Source organism: Halichoeres trimaculatus, unplaced genomic scaffold, assembly GCF_033239565.1.
Source record: "Halichoeres trimaculatus isolate MK-OKI-2021-1 unplaced genomic scaffold, fHalTri1.1 fHalTri1_scaffold_11, whole genome shotgun sequence".
Lineage (NCBI taxonomy): Eukaryota > Metazoa > Chordata > Actinopteri > Labriformes > Labridae > Halichoeres > Halichoeres trimaculatus.
In genome coordinates this window covers 17,683,977-17,707,466 of record NW_027437189.1, presented here as the reverse complement: position 1 = coordinate 17,707,466, position 23,490 = coordinate 17,683,977, and the positions used below count along the sequence as shown (strand labels likewise).

The window sequence follows — 23,490 nt, the reverse complement described above, 5'->3', positions numbered from 1 at the left end:
CTGTACATATATACAAATTTCCAAGTGTAGAAATTGCATAATCTGCTTTCATTTTCACTTTTCTTTATTTATTTTTTTTAAATACAGCTAGAGATGCCAGAACTCTTGGGGCAGGCAGCATGTGGAGGAGAGCTCAAACAGTGATATGAGGACACATGAAGGATATTACTCCAAATCCACAGTAACACAAAGACTGAACAGATCCACACAAAACATAATTGCTCTCTGCAGTCAAGTTCACCAGCCATCCTTTTGACCTATCAAAGGGTATTCAAAACCATACTTTGTGTAACCTCAGGATACCTGCAAATGTCCAAACAAATGTTAAACCTTTTACAGATGCTTACCTCATGGCTGGGAAAAGGGGGTATTGAGATTTATTTCAGGTGAGCAACAGATATTGAAATCTCCATCACAGAACAGTTTCTTTTATTGTATACAGTATAAATGCAAGTTGTTTTTCAAAAAGTAACAAGTGACACCTCAAGTGTTTTTAAAATGTGTCTGAATATTACAGGTTACGCCATGGACTGCAGGATTTAAATCACTGCATTGTATTGTATTCACTTAATTTTCTGATCCGTTAAAACCAGATTCAAAGAACTGCAAAAACAGGAACTTCATTTTTATGAATGCCATGGTTTGTAGATTATTAGTGATGTACAAACCGGTGAAAACATCTCACAGAAAATCCTGGATCAGGATTAGGAGATGTTGTCTAAGAGAATTAGGTTACATGATGCATTGATCAACATTATTTTCTTAGTTTCTCAAATACATTTATTTTTAGGTTATAGAACCATTAAAGTAAAAAAAAAATGTCTGTTCCTTCTTTTCATCCCCTCTCAGTACTTTTTAAAAACCTCTCAGAAAAACAAACTGCAGTGTGTCTGCAATGAGCTTCTTATCTCACCATGAAAGATAAAGAGCATTGATAATTTAATGGAAATATGTTCAACTAGCCGTCAGACATCGAGGGGCTCAGCAATAGCACTGTTGTCCAACACACACTCAAACATGTACAGACACATCCACACAGGTACACACACTTTCAACAGAGCATATTTCAAGTAGATGGGCTTTATCTTGACTCACAGTGACACACTGATGAGAAGAAACAGTACTTGTGTGTTTTTTTAAATGTTTTGTCATTGTTATTATTCTAACACCAACCTTGATTAACAGATCTCTGACAATGTCACGTAACCATTATTTTGTGAACTAGACCTAAGAGAAGACCTATGTGAAAAAGTATTGACAAAATTTATCTTGCTTTTTTTGTATTTTTATGATTTAACCTGTCAGACTAGATCCCTCTTCTATGTGTTTACTTACTGGCTGCCATAGAAATGGTTGACATGACAACAGCATAATAGTGCAGTTGAATTGCAAAAAGAAACTTCCTAACAGTGGTGACAATGGTGGAGCAATCATGGGGGAAAGAGACAGAGGTGCTTGGCTGCCTTTGATAGGAGTATGGCTGGGACTTACAACTCCCTCCACCAATTACTGCCTTTGAGACCTGGCGCCTCGACGCCTCCTGCCGCGGACTGACCTCTCAGGCTTTAGCAGTGCTGACTGAAACGAGAAAAACAAAGAGGTTATACTTACATCAGCCTCATCTCACCAGTAGAGGAATGTCTTTGTTATTGTCTCTCCTGAAAACAGTTCACAAAGATTAAAAAAATAATAATAATAATAAATCATCTTTTAAGCCAATACTGTTTTTCAGATACTTGGAGCAGTATCTTTACACCTTTCCAAACAGTACGAGTTGAGATTTTCTAGTTGTAGAGCTCTGAGGCCACCAAAATAGTGAACTTTTCTCATTGCTTTACAAACACGAGCCAGAAGGCTGGAATAGTTGAGGGCAATGCTCAAAAATTAATAAGACTTGTCTGATAGAAGTGACACATTGTTTAGATAATATTAATAACCTGAGTAAACATTTGGGTCATGAGTCCAAGTAGCTGCACTCATGCTTTGCCAGTAGATGCACCCAAAATGTAATCTCCTTGAGTGAGTTTATCAATTTTTACTTATTAATTTATTCAAGAAATATAAATGGGTAATAATTTTGTTAATATGCCAGAGTTAGTCAAAAGGCTAGTTTCCAGTGATGTATACTGAGCAACATCACTGCTGTAACAGCAACATATTCATTAACAACCATAAGAAGTGCAGCCTGCGTAACAAAAAAAAAAATAAAAGTTAGAATAATAGTCTGTTAATTGTTCTACATAATAATTTTAATGATCATGGTCATAGTACAAGAACTTGGGCTTACTGTAGCCTTGGTTTCTTCTAGGGCTGTGGCGTCCATGTCTCTGAAGTCTTCTAAAACGTTCTGTAGCCTGACGCACAAAATTTAAAAAAGAGAAGAAAAACATTCAAATTCATACATTTTACGTCCTTGAGCCATGCAAGCAGTTACTGTGCTTCTGTTCTCAACATCTAATCATGTTGTATTTTTCTCTTGTTTTGTTTTTTGGATGAATTTCCCTGTCTGGGAATGCAGTTGGAGAGAGCAGTGAACCGCTTTCCACTGTTTTTTTAAAGCATATCACAGTTAACTAGCACTCTGCTACTCTTGTTAATTCACCTGCGCAGCAACCAGCTATGTTTACACCAGGGCTTAGCTGGTAGCACTTAAGCTAATGCTTCTGGCACCGCCATATCTTGACAGAGCAACTAAGAGTTATTTTACATTCTTTTTGAACTTTCTATTAATATTCTTACTTAATTATCTAAAATAGTTTCCCTTACAGAGTCAGTGCTAATAGGACAGTTATTTGTAAAAATCTGAAACATAAGGCAGCACAAGCCCTGTACAAAAGACTGTAACTCATTGTGCATTCTAAAACTACTGAATCAGACCTAGCATTAACTTTTTTTTTGCATTTGATTTCCAGTAGCTCTTCTACTGGAAACGACCAAGCTCTACTCCTCACACAAATCAGTGAGCCGCCCATGACCCTGTCATATGATACCTGGCTTTCCTTCCTTGGACTGCCTCTGGTAGGTTGGTATTGAACTATGTTTTGCCCTTTTTTCCTGCTTTCAACTCATTGGCCCTCATTTATCAAACGTGTACGACTGAAAAATTGGTGTACACCCACAACCAAGCACAGATTGGCATTATCAGTTTGAATGTGGGCGTAGGGTACGCTCAAATTCCGCGCCAGCTCTGAGTTTGTGTAAACAAGTTTCATGTCAGTGGGGAGCACGGTGTAGCAAGAAAAATCTGTTTAAGGAGGACAATTATTTAGAGAAGTCTCATATTTCCTGTAATGCGTCTCTCCATCTCGTAAATTTGGTGGATTCGGCCAGCATTCATCAATGCCTGATCAAGCGTGAGCCATGATTGACCCTGGTACGCACATTTAATTAATCACACTTGAATGTTGCTGTAGGCTCGTTTTTACACCCAAATCTATGCAGATTTCCACACAAGATTGATAAATGAGGGCCACTGACTTTGAGGAAAAATGCTCACTTGTTGCCCAACATAACACATCCACTAACAGGGGGCGTCATAAAGCGATAATCAATTTTATGCACCATTACCGATCAATGTTTTGACTGATTAATGCATTATAGTTTGATAAATTGGAAACTGACCCTGATGGAAATTTACTTGGTGTTAAATTATCTCAGCCATTTACTATCAACATCACAGTGATAAGTGCATTTTCAATGCAACAACTTACGTTTGTTTCCTTTTCCTTCCTCTTCTTGCGCCACCCACTGCTTCCACTTGATCCTTGGAGAGCAGAATTACATTTGTAATGAGAAAAAACATAATGAAAAATTTAAAGGAAACCAAACACAATGCTACAGTTGAATCTCTGCACGTCTTGGTTGAGAAATTTCTTGTGTGTGTGTGTGTGTGTGCGGCTCTACTTTCGAGTGGAAAACCTTCTTTGGAAGTTTGAAAAGAACCAAAACACTCACCCTGCCCTGCTCTGTGTGCAGAAATGTCCCAGCAGACTCTTCTTTGGGCCTCACACTGCATCCATCCAGTGGACTGAGGTATCCTGCATGGGGAAAATGCCCCTGCCTATCCACTCCAGCCTCCACATAGGGGTACACAGCAGCAGCAGGCCCTGTACAGTCTGTCTTAGCCTCTTCCAAATAGATGGAAGGCAGAGGAGGCTCTGGGTGAGTATGTCCTTCTACCATGTCAGGTTTCCTTTGTAAGGGTGGTGTAGATCCATCCTCCGGTTTGGGTGTCCCCTGGGCCGGAGAATGGGCTGCTGCTTCCATGCTAAGTCGGGATAAGTCTGGGTTTCGGAGGGAACAGGCTCGACGTGGGCTTAGGGAGACCGGGGCACTTGCCTGTGGCAATGGGACAGGGTTGGACCGGGTGTGATGCTCCACAGGGAAAGAAACAGGCGGTAAGGCACAGAAGGGTGAAGTGGGGTCAGAGGGTCCCTGCTGGGCCCTGTCTTCCTGCTCTTTAGCATTGACTTGAAGAAAAGAGGTATAAATAGTGTCCATGAAAGAGGTGTAAGGATCGATGACGGACCTGCCTTCCGACACACGCTGTGGGGCTTGAGTTGGCTCTTGGGCTGGAGCAAGAGCTGGAGCTGGGTTAGGACTGGAGACCTCTTCAGTAGCAATCTGAATAGCTGGAATGTCTTCCTGTGAGGCAGGGCTGTGGGATTCCTGCAATGAGACTGGCTTCTCTCCTTCTGAGGGCGGTGCAAGATTTAGCTAAAAGAAAAAATGAAATACAAATGAAGCAATCCAGAAAACTCAGAGACCCTTACATTGGAGAAGGAACCATTAGTTTATCTCCTCTTTTTGAAGAATCAAATAGACATATCTGCTGTATTTATGGTCAATTTTTTCTGTTTTTGGAATGAGGGCTCTTAACAAATTCAACTCAACAATTTATACGCCACTCTTAATACATTAAGGCATGTAACATGAAGTGTTTCACAAGGAACAACAATAACAGAAAAACTAAAATCTCAGTGGAGCATGGATTGATATGAATGTGTTAGCTAAAACTGCTTTAGTACAGCGGCCTCTACTATCAGTGTGTGAATGTCATGTGGATGGGTGAATGAGACTAGCAGTGTAAAGCTCTTTAAGTGGTCAGAAAGACTAGAAATGCCTACATAAGTCCATTCCATTGAACTACTTCCACTTTAAAAATCTGTCTGAAGAAAAAGATTTTTCCTACAGCATTTTTTGTGATATATCTGGTTTCTCTGACTGTTTATTAATTCATATTTATGTATTTTGACACTGAGGTTATCTGATGAAAGGCATGAGAAGTGCGTTTTCTTATTCACCACATTTTAAATTTTACTTAGGCCCCGTTTACACGGAGACTCCCGCAAAGATTCTTCCTTTGCGTTTCCAAAAGCCACCTGCGTATACATGAGGACGGCGTGAAAACGATCCGCGTTCATACGACTCCAGGAGGACAAGTTACAACGTTGTAGTGGCCATGCCAGGCCAGTAGTTTGGCGATGTGGACAGTAAGCAGCACGTATGTTGCTCGGAAATCCGCCATCATTGTTGTGGTTGTTCTTTCTTTTTCTGCCGTTTTGTTGTGTGAGACGGTCGGCAATCCAACCATGACACGCATTACCGCCACCTACTGGACCGGAATGGCTCAACTGGAAATGTGGCTGCACACGCAGCCTTCACCTGATACTGCGAGTGTGCATGCAGTGACGTCAGTGTTCCACCCTGAAACGCTCTGCTCTGTGTTTACATGAGGCTGGATGGAGGAGCGGATTCAAATCTTTCCACTTTGGGGAGCGTTTTCAAAAGATTGCGTTTTCACTGACAACGCAACGTGGTCTCATCTAATCGGAAGACCAAAACGCAACGAAATATTTGCGGAATTGACCGTTTTCGGCGTCATGTAAACGGGGCCTTAGTTGGAGATGCTTTCTCGATGTTTTATGACAACATCTTGATGTGTTTTGTTTTCTAAGCTTCATGCCAGTTACCAACCTGTATGTTGCTAAGTAAGCTGATGGCTCCATCAGGACCTTGAAGTAGAGGCATCCCTAATGGAGAGGTCTGGACTGGGGGTAGAAGGATGGAACCAGCTCCAATTCCCAACATGTTGTTGAGACTTGTGATGGCAGAAAGATCACCTAAGGAAGAGATATTTCACAGATAGACTGATGTAATTGGTTCCTGATACAGATTTAGAACAGCAGTTTGTGATTTCAATTTAAAAATGAGGGGGTTTGAGGTTGTTGGTATGAACTCACCTAATACAGCTGGGTTAAGCAAAGTGGGCAGTAAGTGTTGAAGAATGGGGTTGTCCTTGCCTTGGAGAGATAGGGGAATGAGGGTATCAACACCATTCTCAGAGGATACCTGGAGAGAAGCACAGCATAGAGCACAGCAGAAGAGAGTAAGGATTTCTTTCTAACAAAAAGAATATACCAAAGAAAAGACAGAACACAAGATAACAAAAGAATCCACTAAATTTACTCATGTAGTAAAATCAGTCTGGACACACTCTAACCAACTCCAACTATATATTTTGAAATGTACCACATTGAAAATTGTTAAACTGAATTAAAGCAGCAATGTTATCTTTCCTTTACTAAAGACTACCTGTGGTAAACAACAGGAAAGTGGAGTTTTTGAGGGTAAGGGGTTTAGGAGAGGCACAGAAGAGAGAGCTTTGGGCCATATGGGAGCATACCTGAGGTGGGGTTTGTTGGGTATGCTGTGCAGGAACTAAATGGGTGTGGGGAGGCGAGTGGAGCTCAGCAGAGCCCAGGGCAGCTGTGAGCAAGGCAGGGCTGAGGGGCAGGAAAGCTGCAGGGGGAGGAGGAAGACCAGCAGGGAGGAGCAGAGACTGCAGAGCTTGGATAGAGCCCTCAGCTCCTGGAGGAATAGGGAGGAGGCCCTGTGAAACTTCCAAGAGGCCTGGGCCTGGTAGTGGTGATGGATCAAGGAAACCCGAGGTCTTATCCAATGTGAGGCTCTCCAATGTGGTGGGCATCTGTTGTGGCTGCTGAAGAGGGAGTTCCAAGCTGACATGGCCCAACTGAGCCAGGCCAGACAAAGGTAACAAAGGAGCTTGCTGTTGCGCGAGCAATAAGGACGCCATAAGCAAAGCCTGGAGGCTAGGTTTCTCTGTAAGCCCCAAGTCTACTTCCTGTCCTGTGGCAGAGTTTGAGGCTGAGGCTTGGGCAGGGAGTGGGTTCAGCAGGCCCAAAAGGTTTAGAGGCAACTCCCCTTGAGCGCCACTTAACAAGGGCAACAATGGAAACAGAGGACTGTTGTTTATCTGTGGTTGCTTTTGCTGTTGATCCGGGTTCTGCTGCTGTGGTTCTTGTTGTAACAGGGACTGCTGATTTTGCTCTGATTGCTCTGGAAGATTTTGTGGTGTTTGTGATGTTGGATTTGCAGGGGGTATCTGTGCATGTTGACCTCCGAACCACAGCCCGCCAAGAGGTAATGAAGCCAGGACTGCAGGGTCAAGGAGAGATGGTAGACCTCCAGTGGATGACAGAAGCTGAAGCAGCTGCTCTTGGTTCATGAATGGGAAAGCCTCTGCTAGAGGTGAGGGAGTGGTTGAGTCACCCACAACTGAGGGTGTATGAAGACTGTCCCCAAGTCGAGAGGAGATGCTGGGCCCAGGACTGGTGGCTGCAGGAGGCTTGTTCATGATGGACACCTTTGTGTCCACACATCTAGGCTCCTCTGACCCTGCGGAGGGACACAATCATATTTGTTTAGGCTTAATGATCAATCAGTAAAGAAGTTTCATACATGAGTCAGATGACAGAATGTTGGTTCATATAAGATATAACTGGTGCTTTCTTGAAATTAAGAAAAATAAAAACCCAGAGATCAAAAGCTAACAAATTACAGACACACATCGTGTGAAGAGCACCTCTTACTATAAGTAAAGTGGAAGGAAAGAATCACTGATACAAATCAGTTAACACCCGATTGGTACAAATGGGTTCAATGGCCCAGGCTGATCAGGATTTAAAGCTTTTGCTGTTTTTTTGTTTTTTTTTTTCTTTTTATGACAACTGTGCTAAGGATCTCAATTCTTGTGGAACTGTCACAAGAGTTATTTTTTGTGTTTTTTTAATTGGTCAAGTTTGGTTCAGTTACACTTTTGTACTGCAACCCTGATCCGCAGCAAAAGTTACCCCTTTAAGATTTGTGTTAGAGTACCCCTGGTGTATCTTTTAACAGACTGCAGCAAGTCTCACGTGATGTGAAAGGTGTTGGCAAAAAGATGCTGAAAATTACACACTGCAGTTTATAACGGTTTTGTATCAACTAATGTTAGTTGCATGCATTTCAAGCAAAAGCCCAGTATACTTTTTAGGGGTGGGAGACAAAAAAAATTCAAGGTAACTGGATTTTTTGTTAAACAATTTTGACTCAAGATTATTTTTTAATTTAAATTCCTTATTTAAGTTTTTTTAATAAGCTAGGTTGGAAGAAAAGTTAAGATGGCAGATCCCCTGAATAAATCTTAAAAACTGATGTTTATTTACTGGCAGGAAAATATGGCTCCAGATACAGTCTGTAGACATCATCTTTCAACTTTTTTACATGGTCCTGTGTTAAAAAAAGCAAACTAAAAATCCCCAAAAATGTAAATGTCGAAGAACTGCAATTTAAATTGTGACAACACCCTAAAAATTGTAAAACAATCAATTTGGGAGAATAACATATCATCCCAGACCTAACGCTTTTCCTGTGGAGACACTCCCAGCATTTTCACATTATGCATATGAAGTTGTGCCCAGGAAAAGTGTTTGGTAAAAGCAGTACTTTTTTGGCACTTTTGTCGGTAAAAAGGCTGTAACAAAATAAAGCTATAATTTAGGGATGCACGATATTATTGGCACAATATCGGTATCAGCTGATAAAAGCTTAAAAACACGTTTATCGGTATCTGCAGTTATGAAAATTTCTGCCGATAAGCACAGCTGATAAGGTGCTATTTAGTTAGGATTGTTATTATTTTCCATCTGAAAAATAAGCTCCTTAAATAAAATGTAGCACTTCATTTATTTGCACTGCAGAGCTCTGTGCCTGTCACCAGGTTGTTACAGTAGCTCTAAAATAATCAAATGCAACTTGGTTATGTTTAAAAATGCATCGTACATTTAAAGTTCATGTGATCTAAAGAAATTATTTTTCTGTATTTCAATACTGAATGTCTTGAGTTTGAAAAAATAATACATTTCTTATTTATGGTAAAATCAAATGTTTTTGTCTTGTTTTATGTGTGTTTCTTAAACAAATAAGACAGTCACAATAAAAGTAACATATAACTGCCAGTACAGGATAGACAGCTTTCTTTACAGTGAAAAAAACAAACAAACTTTTGATTATCGGTATCAGTATCGGCCAAAAGAGGTTTCGATATATCAGCATATCGGATATCAATATAAGTCCAATATCCTGCATCCCTACTATAATTCATTATGGCTTGCAATTAAGCTGGCAGCACTGTGTCTGGCAACACATTTACGATCTAATTGGTGCGTCTGATGTCCAAACGGAAAGATTAAAAAAAACTATGCTGGTACGGATCAGTTGTTTGGTACCATTGGAACTTCTGAATGTAAAAACACCAAAAACTGCATACTTAACGAGACCGCTTGGTAGGGACAAAGTGGAATGTATGAAGCCCATGTGGAAGAGTTAAAACCTGCAGTTCATTTAGCATCCACACAAGGCTCGCTACAGAAGCACCAAAAACCATATTCACGCAGTCAGGCAAGCTGTTCTTTACAACCAAGTTCTAAAAACACTACAGGTCTGAAAAGCCAATTTCTCTAACGGCACACACTGTACAAAGGTTTAATATTTTTCAAAGCTGGTCATGTTGAAAGTAATTTTGCCTGTTAAAGAGCACAGCTGATTTGACCGATGGGTGGAGGTCAAACATTTGGTCCTGTTTTTATAACAATCTTGAGCATTGAAACGGTATGAAAAGCCCAATTAAAGAGGAGAGCTCATATCTGGGTTTTAAAATTACATTTTGAATGAGAACTGTGATATCTGATCAGGGTGGATTTCTTACTATTAAACTGCTTCAATATGCATCAAAAGGTCAGGCTACATCTTCATGACTTAAGACATGCTTAGGATAAAAAATAACCCTACCAGTAGTGGGATTTCCTTGGGAAGACATGGTGACATCAGCGTTGCGCTCTGCAGAGCAGCCCTCTCCCACAGAAGAAGATGCTGCCAAAAGAGCCAGGACATGGTTGCTTAGATCAAGAGGCTTCGGGGAGACTGATACCGCCACTGGAACACTGCCGTGAGAGGGACTAAGGTCCACTGCAGTAGATGAACTGTTACTACACATGTTCGTTGTCTCAATGCCTTGTGGCGAAGACTCCGGCAATGCTCCTTGAGAAACAGAGTCTTCCCTAGGACTTTGGTTGTCAGTCGGTTGATACTTGTCTGAAGAGGTGGGGGATGTATGCTGACGAGGGCTGCTGCTTCTGTTATGCAAAGCCAATGGTAAGCTGGGCAGCACTGTCGGAGACAGAGAATGACCCTGTACAGGATTGGATTTAGAAGACAGAGTATTTGATGGGGACTGCAAAGATCCTATTTGAGAGGAAACGGGAGGAGGAGACGTCCGCGGTGACACCAAGGATAGATGATTAGTGTTACTGGATTGGCCTGGTGACCGAGTCTGTGGCCGCCTGATATAAGGATGAGGGGCAGAAGCAGAGGGCGATAGTCTGGGGCTCTGTTTATCATGGTTTCCGCCTTCAGTGAACACAGATCCAGGCTGAGCAGAGTTGGGTGCTGAAGCTGCAGCTTGTGCATTCTGCACACTCAGCAGGTGTAGCAGAGCAGACAGAGGTTGCGTTGGAGGATCCAAGCCAAGAGGTGTAGGTGCCAGACCTGTAGTGAAATCCAGGGCATCATTTTGTCGAGGAGGCCTTGGAAGGTGTGCTTTCTGTCTAGGAGCAGAGAACCTCGGCACCTGCCCAGAGAGGACAGGATGATTGTTTCCTACAATGACAGCGTTCTGATTCTGCACAGTTGAGGTAGAGGAGGAGCGTAAGGAGGAGGGGAAGGAAGAGGAGGATAAGTTGATAACTGTAGCAGAAACAGTGTCTCCTGGTGGGGTTTTCCTTTGTCCATTAGGAACCTGATGGGTGTCTCTTAGCATGCTAAGCACTGTTGGAGATCTGCGTTGCCGTTTCCTGTGTGTTGCATTTCGTTCCGCTGTGGGAGGCAGGTGGGGCAAGGAGGAAGCCAGGGACTGGGCAACAGAGTGGGATGGAGGAAAGAGGACAGAGGAGGCTGCTGCAAGGGAAGGGTGGGGTTGCCTAGTTGAAGCGGTTGAGGAGGGGGGATGGCTGTTATGTAAAGTGCTATTTGTTACCTTTGATGACTGTTGCTCCAGAAGAGAGGGCAAGCTCACTGGGTTGCTGGCCACACTTGAGCTCTGGGTTATCTGACTGGCCAGCTGAGCTTTGGCAGCTGCAGAGAGCAGGCTACTTGCAGGATAGGAAGCGGGGTGTGGCGACTTGCTCTGATTGCTGTGGTGGTGGTTTGGAAATGGCCCAAGAGGTAAAGTAGAGGGCCCTGCAGAATTTAACCCAAAACTTGGTGATCCTGAGCTGGCTGTAGGACTCATGATAGTCTTTGAGGGCTTTGAGGAGAGGGCATGAGGGTTGCTGCTTTGGTTGGTCAGTAAGGAGGGGTTAGTTGGGATAAGTAGGTGGTGGTTATTAGTGCTGCTGTTGCCTGAGTTTTTAAACTGCTCCAAGATGTCCTCTAGCTTGTACTTGGGGAAGTGGGAACTGGGATTAGGAGAGTTACCAGAGATAGGGGAGTGTGGGGAGGAGGAAGTTGATGTCCTCCTCTGATGCAAGTTACTTCCCATTTGTCCTCCACCTGCTGCTGTTGACCCTCCCATGTGATCAGACAGAGGGGAAGGAGAGGCTGATGGGTGGCGAGACCGCCGGTGAGGAGAAACACAGTTTAAGTTATGCAGAGAGGGTGAGAGGGAAGGAGGGGGAGATAGGGGAGACCCTCCCACAATAACACCATGAGGATGATGGGTGACAGCCTGTGCTCCTCTTCCTATGGTCAAAGTAGAAGAGAGAGGTGGTGAAGATAGGGGACCCAGCCGAGGAGAAGCTGGAGTTTCTGGGGTGTTGGGTGTTCTTTGACCTTGACTGAGGTGTGTGGGGGTGCAGGGTGACCTTTGAGCAGAGTTGTGAGTGGGCAGGCAGCTGGGGGAAGAGCTTGAGGAGGCAGAGATGGAAGGTGGATGATGAAGTCTTCTCAAAGCCTCCAGGGGGTGGTGAGAGTTTGTGCCTGTGTGAAGGACAGGAGATGAACCATTGTAAGGGTAAATAAAGTGGTGCTGGGACTTGGGACTGCCTGTGGGGTTGGGTTGGAGGTTGCTGTTCGGGCAATTATGGACAGGATGGAGTTTTGGATGATAAATTCCATGGTCCTCTTCTTCCCGCTCTGGATGTTCTGCCTTTGGGTCCCAGCTGTCATTTTCACTGCTCGCCTCTGAAATTGACAGAGTGCATATACAAAGAAAATTACTACACTGCTCATTGGGACCTTTTTTTCTGTACCCCTCCCAGATTTGTGCCTTCAGACAATTCCTTTGACTTGGTGCTTGTTTTGGCATCAAATCAAGCTGCACAGGAGTTAGCAAAGTCTTGGTATAGGTATCAAAAGGTATATCTTGCACTTTGTCGCTGTGCCTCAACTTACCTGGAAGGTGAAAGTTGGCAAAGGGCAGCTGTGAGGCCTGCATACTCCGACAAAGAGCAGCCATCGCTACCACTTTCCTGCGGTGGTTACACAGTTTGGTCATGTCCTGCTCTGCTTTGCCTAAAGGCTGGCTGTGTTGCTCCACCTTCACTGCCACAGTAAAGTTGAAAACCTGCATAAAACCAGATATAAGCAAATCAGAGAGAAAGGGTATCAATGTTGAACATAATGAGCACACTCATGCAAAGACCAATGCAATTATTGACCATGCACACTCATGCAAAATAACCATGATTCAGCACCTATCTAACATAGTTGTCCACTTGAATCCACAAGGGGATGTCTTACGGCTCTATTTCTTAGAATAAACAACCTTCCAATTACTGGAAAAATAAATAGACCACAATTATACAGTGCTTTCCTAGTCCCTCTGACCACTCGAAGAGCTTCCTTCACTTGTCACATCAATTCCTGCAACTTCCCCACACTAATGGCAGAGGTTTGCTATTTTAGATGGCAGATTCTACAACAAAGCCATAGTCTCTACATAATTACTGTGCTACAATGATGGCTCTATGGATTCTGTTCAATTTTACAATTGCTTAATTAAAATTAAAAAACACAGATATCAAGACTTTTTAGTTATATTTCATACATGACTGCCAAGTCTTAACACATTGCCATAATAGACTGATGGTCTTCTCAGTGTCTTAATGTTCAATTAGATAACTTAACAACTGTCAAGTAAAATCCACTCAAATACAGTAAAGTGTGCAAAATAGGGCTGCAAAATTAATCAAAAATTTAAAAAGAAATTAGAGAAAAATCAAATTATTAACAGGAATTGATTTTTCCCTTGCCATGGCTCCATAAGACCTTTCTGATTGCATGGTTATGATGGCCATGCTCCGGAATGGGTACCTGTCACATTTGAAACGATACAGTATTGATGCCCGGTACCTGGCAATTGCTATCAGTACTCAACAGTACCAATTTTAGGTACTTTTGCGTGTTCATGTGGTGATAAATATTAATTTGTTAAATGATGAAATCTCATAGTTTTTCAATCTAACAGATTTATCTCTTAATATATAAACTATTGATGCTGTGTTTATGTGCAACATGAAAAAGTCACTACTCTTCCACTCCCTCAGTCACAATGATGCATTTAGGTACCTAGACATGGTACCGTTTATTTTTCCATGAATCAATAATACAGATGGAATTGGGTCGATACCTATAAAAGTACCTTTTTCAGTACCCATCCGCAGCCATGCTTTCAAACCAGTATGATGTAATCAGCCAAAATTCAAACCAGTTTTGCCCTCAGATTAACTGGTCAAAATAAAAACCTTTGAGAAAAATTTTAGGTTGTGATGATATGATGTAAACAGGAATATGCAAACCCTGAAGAAAGACAAAAGAACTGAGAATTATAGCTAAATGAACTCCAGTTTTTGCTTTTCTGTTGCAGCACTGCGAAAATCTGAGCGCATTTTCATTTTGAAGAACTCTAACAACAAAGCCAGTTGAATCCCTCAAAGGATTTTAAAGGATCACATTCATGTCCAACAGGAATCAAACACCATGGCGTACTGGGCCTAAATAATAACATAAATAGAAAGTACATTTTCCTTATGTGACTGTTATAAAGCTAATATTTTCATATCTTAAATAAAGAGGAAAGGCATTCAAGTGCGAGTCCCTTGGTTACAACATACAACACAAACAGGATGATGAACTTAGTTTGGCAGATAATAAGCAGCATATTCCCTCAATCTGTGGAAACTCTCAATGTGGACTGTTTTTGTTCTGATCACTTAAAAATGATTGCTTTAGATTTTAAAGATACTGTTCAACCCATGAGTCAAGGACTGTAGCCTCTGTACATCTCAACCCACTGAGCTAAAACAACCTTTAAGTTACCTAATTTTTAGCTGTTTGATGCCTGCAGCTTTATCACCATCAGATGAGTTAATTGGTTATTTGCCAACTTATTTGGCTACATCTGAATTAAGTGATGGAAAAGAAATATAGCTAGCAGCACAGGGGCTTTCCATTATTTCTAAAATGACGACTGCCTACCTGTATCATCTGGGTATTGATTCTATTTTATTCTTTATCCTTCTATAGACAACATGGAGATGAACTGTCTTAAGTTTGTCGGTGGTGCTCACCATACCACTCACACACAATGAAAACACATTTAAGTCTAGGAGGCTATACCTTATGGATGATAAGTGGACATTCAAGACCACATTTGCAGGTGCCATCAGTCAACAAATAGGTCTTGACCTCGTCCAGGGACCCCAGGGCAGTGCCACTGGGACTACAGATAAAAAGAAAGGAAAACTGTCACAGCGAAGTTGTGGAAAAATCAAAAGATTAAAATTATGTGTATCCTAACTGACAGTAAATGCTTTATATACAAACATGTTTTAATAAAAGATCTTATCATTTACAAATGCACATTATTTCCTATAGTTTGACTTCTCCTGACATCCCTATTATAGAATAAAAATACAATAAAAGCGAGAGAACTTGGTTTTGGTATATATGTATATATATATGCTACACCAGTATCTAATTTCTCAGACAGTTAAGCTTCTACACATACATATATGTCAAAGTATTTATTTACATAAACCGGCATCCTTTGTACATCAATCATCAACAAACAGCCTGCCTTTGTCTTCTGTTAAAATGAACTAACCTACCTGACATAGACCACCTGACCACCATCCACTCTCCTCTGCCAGCCGATGGGGACTTGTATTGCAGTGGTGTGGACCCCATCCTTGTCCCCACTTGCAGTCTCACTGCCACCCATCATTTTTTAGCTGCAGCTTGCCAGCACCTTTGAAAAGCAGTCTAGCGTTAACAATCTGAGTAACAACAGTAATTCTGTCCTCCTATCTTACCATTTTAGAGTAATTTAAGAAGGATTTACTGTCTAGCTGCCTCTTTCACCCAGCAAAGTGTCTGGCAAAGATGTCTGACATTACCAAAAAAAAAATACAGAATGTAATACAAAACAAAATTTCAACACAACAGTATGGCTGCACAGAAAAAAAAGTGTATTGTCATTATAGAGTAATAAAAAAAGACAGAAGCCGATTTTGCATACCTTGTCATCTTTAGGAGGCCAAGTTCTGTTTTGGCTACGGTATCCACTGTCCAATATACATACTGGTTGGCTGAGAAGAACACTGATTGCCAGTTAAACCTGACTTGATGTCCAAAACCAGGTCCTCAGCTAAACTAAGAAGTTGTTTTCGGAAAAAGTTTGTCTGTTCAGCTCACATCAGGATAGGAACGTGGATGGAGACAGCCTGGAAAGACAGGTGGAGGTGGATTATGTAATCTACCAAGGAGAGCCACAGCACATGACTGATGATAACCATTTCCCGAGATCAGTTACATCACAGCTTTATTATAAATTGACTAACGTTACATCAGGCTCTGTACTCTAAAAAATATAAAGAAAACTTAGGGAGCTCTCTGTGCTACTTTGAAGTAGGTGGGTGTGTTTGGATAGGCCCGTTGTTTACTACATGTTTCGCCACAATATTAGCTGCTTCATTGTCAACCATGGACTTCAATCAATAAGTCAGTAACCCGAATGCAGTTTTAATAGATCCATGAGAACCGTCATAGTTGAGATACATCTACATCTTTAGTTTACAGGGGTGGAGCAAGAAATCACCACCTACACGGCTAATACAGAGCAGGCTAACAGCTTAGCTAGCAGCTATGCTAGCAAGCTATCCTACTTTGTAGTATGTTGCCGTGACAGCTGTCAGGCGCCCTAAACACTACGATGCAAAACTCTCGAGTGTATGCTTTGATTACATGAAATGACCAACGCAAAGTAATGCTCTGAATTGGAACCTAAAATCAAAGGGTTGCACTTACTTAATGAAAGCCGTTAGCGAGTGTAATGTTAGCTGGACCTATCATCCTTTCTCTGCGTCAGCCTCTCTGTGTTGGCGAAGTTTTGGAGTCTTCGCCCCTTTGGCTCGCGGGAGAATCAGGGCTTAGCTGGCTAGCTAACGGAACAGCCAGATAATGTTTTGAAAACCACTGGTACTTTGGGAAAAAGCCGTAAAATAATTAAACTTATCGTTTGAACCGTGTATAACCGCTATCAAACAGATCTACGCATTTGCACAATGTCGGCTAGTCGGATTTAAAAACAAAGGGCAATAACGCTTCATTTTACTGCGCCTGGGATCTGGGAGCTAACAGTACCTGCTATGCTAGCAGAGCTAACTGACTAAAATTTACTTGATTCTGGAGTGTCCCAACAAGACAGAAGGATGTCCCGCACCTGGTGCATACTTATCCAGCTGTTGCTTTGGTCTTTGCTCTGCTAAACCACCTGGCAACCAAAAGTATTCCGTCAACCATCACGATCCATATATCCTAAATTCACAGTTTCCCACTGTTTTTTTCTTACAGATTCCGAGCAAAAAATAATGGAGTTTTTCTAAGGAGCATGCGCAGTAGGAGCTCAGGGAGCATTATACCCGACATGCAACGGGACCTTTGTAGTGTTCCAGACAGACATCAGTGCAAAGCTCCTTGATAGAGGACATGATAATGACAGAGTAACAGGGCCAGGATACGTGTCTGCAGCTCACAATAATAGACTGATTGCAACCGTACATCACGATTTTTCGCCAAGCTATAAAAACCCCCCAACAACAATTAAAATACCTGATTAAGAAGACAAACACAAAACATAAAAAATCAAAAGCAAAATTATGCAAAGGTTTGTATATTTCAAGAGGCCACCATTAAATTTCTCACTGGACATTCACACATGACGTCTTAATACTATATTGTGGATAAAAAAAAATGATGTAGGCTACATGAAGGATAATTTGTTTTTGTTTGTTTTGTTGGTTTTTTTTAGATTAGCATGTCTAGAAAAGAATGCCTTACATCTGATGAAACCAGACAGATGATATTGTTAATTTGTATATTTTTATGTCACCAAGATTAAATGGTTATCATCAAACATTACACACACATTAAGTCAGAAAGTTTTTAAGGCAGCTTAATATGTCCATTAATTGAATGACAACAGCATGGTAACACAAAGAAAGAAAGAAAGAAAGAAAGAAAGAAAGAAAGAAAGAAAGAAAGAAAGTACTACTATGTACATTATCAATGAAGTTTTAAAGTAAATATAGCTTTGTCCCACATAAACAAAATAAAAGGAAAAATGAATATATTGAATTATGAGCAGTATTTTCTATTTTTTAAATTTATTTATTTATTTGGTTGTCTACTGACAAGGAATAAGGATAGCAGTTCATATATGTGTGACAGGGGTATCTGATTTCCCCTCGTCATCAGTGCTCAGACTGAGGTCCTCAGCTGTCCAGAACAGTCAGTTTGACACATGACTGCTTAGTTTAGTATCCACACACACACACACACAAACACAAATGCATAGACACAACATCAGTGTGTGTTTCAGATTAGAACACTAGGCCTATACTCACACTGAGCATTTTGGAAATCACCTGAAAAATATTGAGGACTTGAAGAAGGAAGCCTGACTGTGCAGGAGCTGACACGGAATCATTGGGAGCCTGAAGCAACACAGCAGCTTGGTTGTCAGCTGGTTTGTTGGATTCATATTTGGTGGATGTACAACAACCCAGTCATTATCTGCAGCTAAAGGAGTCACACGTCATAAAGGAGATCTCACACGTTCTTTTATTCTTTTCTCTGAACTGCTTTATTTTTGTTGACAGGTATGTATTAGTTTAAAAAAGCTGGAGTTTGATTTTTTTTTTTTCTTGCTGTTTAAACATGTTTTGGTATGTCAAAAGCATGTTAGCGTGGAAATGTTTCTGTTGATTCCATAAGATTCATATCCAATCATTTCATACTTTCTGAAACTTTTTTATGACTGGCATTCAAATTTGGCTGTGATGAAATTGAATTTGATAAATGTACTTTGACCAATCTGATAATTCCCCTGGAAAGTGTGTGTGTTTGTGGACAACATAGATTTTACATTTGAGTTTTAGTTAGAACGAATACATTTTTTACCTGCGAGAAAGGGGTAAGAGGAGAGGGGGAAAGACAGAGAGAAAGAATGAAAAAAAAATCCCAAATTTCATAAATAACACATCATTTAACATTAATAATCAGGTTGAACCAAAACCCCTAGACACATTTTTATATGATGGCATCGTGGCACACATGATGGAGTAAAAAAATGTGTCAAATCTCTCTTAATTGTGTTTCAGTTAGAAATTCCTGTAAATTTCTGTTAACCCATGTTGATTTTGGTATTTATCTCACTTTTTATTAATAAGTAGTTGTTTATTTGGGTTGAACAGGACAAAAAAGTTTTTATAATCTAAACTTTCCTCAGTATATTAATTCAAAGCAAATTTTAGTAACCTTTTGAAAAACACTGAAAATTTGCTCAACAAATTGATAAATAAATAAATAGATGAACAACTAAATAAATAATTGAATGAATGTGACTCTTTGTAGATTGGTTTTGTTCTACAAACATAGAATTACATATTATTATCAGTCCCTCATTTCACAAATTTGCACACACCTGCACACCTGGTTTGGGCTAAAAAAGCTCTTTTCTGAACTCACCTGTGTGCTTTTATCTTAATCTGCAGGTGAGGCAGTACTGACAGTATCAACCACACAACATGGACCAGTGAGTATTGCTAAGATCAACTTCATGACTTCTAAATTAGAACATGTACCTGATGTGTCAATGACAACTGGTGACCACCACTTTGGCAGTTCTTGTGTTAGCTAGCCTTTGAACTGTAAAAATAATTACAGAACAAGCATCAAAAGCAAAGTGAAATTTTTTAAAAAGTCAAACTTTCTATGTGAAGCGAGTTTTGTTTGGTATTTGGATATTTACTGATTGTCTTTTTGTCTTTTTGTCTTTGTGTGTCAGGGAGGATGACAAAAACTCTGTGGATATCCATGATAACCCTCCAGTTCCTGACAATTTTGTGAAAGAGGAGGGGGATACTGTGAGTGACAGGACCACATTAACCCCCTATGGTAGCAGTGCCATTCCAACACAGTTTTAAATAGCCACCAGCTGGCACAGGAGCTACGTCAGTTGAAATAATATGAGTGTCAGTATTTTAGTCTTTCATCTCCTGTGGACTAGATTTATTCTCCCAGATGATCTGTGAAGGACTTGTAATTTGAAGAATCAACTTTTTACAGCACATTTGTTTTTACAGTGAAATAAGTTAAGTTAAAGCACAAAGACAGATGCCATGTCATGGTCTCAAAGCCACAAGTTGAAAGCTAAGTAATACAGTATTAAGAGGTGATCTAAAAGGCTGGACACGTTCCACATGAGGGGTAGCTCACTGCACAGGCTAATTGTTCCGAAGACACGGTAACCCCTTGATTTCAGCATAGACTTAAGGACCACTGGAAGCAGCTGATCAGCTGACCTGCAAGACTTTGAGAAGGTTTAGACTTGCAGGAGGTTAGAGGTGCACTATTGTGCTATCCTATTCTCAGATTTATTAATAAACAGTAAGATCCAAAAGTGAAACCTAAATTGAACAGAGCACAACCCTTTCAACATAATTCAAACTAAATAAAATCCTTTCCTTCCCCCCCCAAAAAAAAAACAAAAAAAAAAAACCTGACTACAGAATTGATCTGCTCAACAACTCTTGGTTCTAAAAGGTGATGAAGCTGAAAAACAGATGGCAACTAATGACAAATATTGCATTACCAAAATGACTGCGTATACTCAATAAAATCCTTTCAAATATATTTACATCTGCTTAAAAAATAGTAGTTATGAAAAAAATGTCTTTGGTATGCTTGCAACTGTAGTCAAAAGTGTCTGGTGGGGAGGAACACGTTATATTGTGCAAAATTATTTCACTCAATTGCTTTCCCTTTTGTAATACTTCTATAGGTAATTTGAATAATAAATTAAAAAACCATGCCCGATTACACTGAACCATCCACAAAATATTTACATGAGGGGACTGTTATAATTTTCTTATTTCCATGCAGACTGTGAATCAGCCTGGTATTCAAAACACAGCCCATACATGTTTGTTTGTTAGTTTTTTAATTATTTATCCCATTTGCTTGTTTGCTTTTTATTTTATTTTGGACTTATTATAACTTTTTTGTGCCCAGGTCTATTTCATATATGAGGAAGAGGTTGAGGTAGAGGAGAAGGAACCAGAACCTCCACCACCTGTTATCAGGGTCAATGACAAACCACACAAATTCAAGGACCACTACTGCAAGAAACCCAAGTTCTGTGACGTCTGTGCTCGCATGATAGTCTGTATGTTTTAGAAAATAAGAAAAAAAATCTTGAAAACATAAACAAAACAGCTAAATACTATACAGTATATCATGAGATTTTTTCTTCTTTCTAAATTGCCAAATATTAGTTTAAAACGGACTCAATAGCTATTCCTCTTTTTTTTTCAGTGAACAACAAGTTTGCTCTGAGGTGTAAAAACTGCAAGACCAACATCCACCATTCATGCCAGTCCTACGTCGAGTTCCAGAGGTGCTTTGGGAAAATTGTAAGTCCCAACGGTCTGTGGTGTAAAAACAAAACCACATCTCTTTGGTGAAGTTGAATACTGAAATGAATATATTGCTTTATTTCCCTGAGATGTATATGCATACAATATCTGTAATAACTGAAACCTAACATCTTGTTTCCTCTAGCCACCTGGCTTCAGAAGGGCCTACAGCTCCCCCCTGTACAGCAGCGACCAACCAGATCCAAGTAAGTCCATAAAAAGGAACCTTCCACTAGAATTCTTAACCCTTGTGTCTACAGTTTATTTTCCATTAACGAATTCAGCCCATTTGTAAATATGACCTGTACCCATGTCTAAATCTGTGGCTTACTACTCTGTTTTTAACAAGATAACCCAAACAGGAATGACCCTGTGTTTGACACCTTGCGTGTTGGTGTCATCATGGCAAACAAGGAACGCAAAAAGAATGAAAACGACAAGAAAAATGTAAGTGTCCAACATTCCTCCAACCAAACTATGAAGCAATTTACAGAAATAAGTTCTATATCTCAATGAATGCATCTGCAACGGTAAAGGACATCTAAACAAACATAAAACCATAGATTTTTTTTTCTTTAAAAAAATTAATAGGATATCGAACCTTTGTTGTTTCTTCTGATGAATGATGTCTTTCCTCTAGATGATGATGATGATGGAAGAAGAAGAAGAGGAGAACCAACAGCCTAAAGAGAATGAAGAAGGAGGGGAGGGTACAGAAAAATATTCTCTGTGGTCAAGTTCAAAAAATGAAGTCTTTTGAATAAAAAATGACTGATTTCTTATGAACACACAGGGAAGCCTGAGGATAAGAAGGAGAAAGGAGGGGACAAGGCAGACGACAAGGTATTATTGTTGATTGTTTTTTGTTTGTTTGCTTTGTTTTTGTTTTGATGTGTTATTTTAGAACAAAAGAGTCCTGCATTGTTCCTTCCGCTCTGCTCTGCCTTACATCATTGAAGTTTCTAATACAATTCTTTTATCAGCGTCTGTGCTGTTTTGTCAACAGAGTAAAGGAACATTTTCCCATTCACACTACTACCTGGCTCTGTACCGCTTTAAAGCCATAGAGAAAGATGACCTTGACTTCCAGTATGTTTGACAACACACATTTAATTCCCAAAATACAGATTTTGCAAGGCATGCTAAATTATTATTTATGTTTTTTTGTTTTTTTTTTATCATTAGCCCTGGTGATCGGATCACAGTACTGGATGACTCCAATGAAGAGTGGTGGAGGGTAAGATCATTTCATCTTGTCTTGATCCTCTTAAATGAGCTATTTAGTTTGTGATTTACCAATTTTTTCACTTTCTGCTCTTCTTTTTTGGAGTCTCTGAGGAGAATGAAACTAAAGTCTGTTCACCCTCCATTTAAAGGGAAAGATGGGAGAGAAGACAGGCTACTTCCCTACAAACTATCTCATAAAAGTACGCGCTTCAGAGAGAGTTTTCAAGGTGACACGCTCCTTTGTTGGCAACAGGGAGATGGGACAAATCACACTGAAGAAAGATCAGGTAAAGATGTTTTTTGACAAAATACAACTTTTCTGTTTATAAGTTTTAACAAAGTTTTGACCTGAGTCTGCACTCGATGCCTATTTATTGACCATATCAGAAAAATGTCAGATGTTCAGGTAAGTTTTTTTGTTGTTGTTGTGATCATTAGCAATACAGACAGTCAAAGAGGAGACATTACCTTGACAATTTCTGGGGAAAAAATAGACACTACCAGTGTAGTACTCTTGGAACCAGCACAGGGGGTGACCCTTGATTAAGGGCTGTTTGAAGTTATTAAGTTTGTGATGATGCTGAAATTAAATTGTTTTGTTGTCACGATTTGTTTCAGATTGTAGTGAAAAAGGGAGATGAGAAAGGTGGCTACTTGAAGGTCAGCACTGGGCGCAAGCTGGGCTACTTCCCTGCTGATCTGCTTGAGGAGATCACTGTGACTTAAAAAATCGGTCCACATGAAGGCCGGCAATATTCAATATCCTTAACTTTCAGCTGTGTTCTATAATGGTATTCTTAAAAAGGATGAGTTTGGCTTGTAACAGAGATGGATTTGGGGACAGAAAACAATTTCTTATCCCGCAACAAGATATCATTCATTGTACAAGCAAATATTGATGAGTACTCATATAATGTTGTGAATTATTTTGTGAATATTATGCTAGTAG

General features: G+C 40.3%; 2 protein-coding genes across 3 annotated transcripts; one reads left to right on the top strand and one right to left on the bottom strand.

Annotated features, from left to right (window-relative positions):
- Positions 1–538: 538 nt before the first annotated feature.
- Positions 539–17,257, bottom strand: mbd6 (methyl-CpG binding domain protein 6). 2 transcript variants are annotated; one of them, XM_074681487.1, is made up of 13 exons: positions 17,060–17,257; positions 15,857–16,061; positions 15,447–15,586; positions 14,956–15,058; positions 12,730–12,901; positions 10,132–12,519; positions 6,686–7,698; positions 6,243–6,351; positions 5,977–6,122; positions 3,955–4,716; positions 3,711–3,763; positions 2,288–2,354; positions 539–1,578 (listed from the first exon to the last, which is right to left on the bottom strand). In XM_074681487.1, the coding sequence occupies exons 3-13, from the start codon at positions 15,560–15,562 to the stop codon at positions 1,507–1,509; spliced, it is 5,001 nt and encodes a 1,666-aa protein (XP_074537588.1). In that variant the 5' UTR covers positions 15,563–15,586; positions 15,857–16,061; positions 17,060–17,257; the 3' UTR covers positions 539–1,506. The 2 variants fall into 2 exon arrangements, with proteins under 2 accessions (XP_074537588.1, XP_074537589.1); XM_074681488.1 differs by lacking the exon at positions 17,060–17,257 and adding an exon at positions 16,645–17,038.
- A 2,131-nt stretch (positions 17,258–19,388) lies between these two features.
- On the top strand, positions 19,389–23,267 carry stac3 (SH3 and cysteine rich domain 3). The gene is made up of 12 exons (XM_074682132.1): positions 19,389–19,432; positions 19,685–19,763; positions 20,911–21,064; positions 21,214–21,311; positions 21,460–21,520; positions 21,664–21,761; positions 21,955–22,024; positions 22,108–22,157; positions 22,321–22,403; positions 22,500–22,551; positions 22,691–22,828; positions 23,160–23,267. Exons 1-12 carry the CDS (start codon positions 19,425–19,427, stop codon positions 23,265–23,267), a joined length of 999 nt encoding a protein of 332 aa, XP_074538233.1. The 5' UTR covers positions 19,389–19,424.
- Positions 23,268–23,490: the final 223 nt, after the last annotated feature.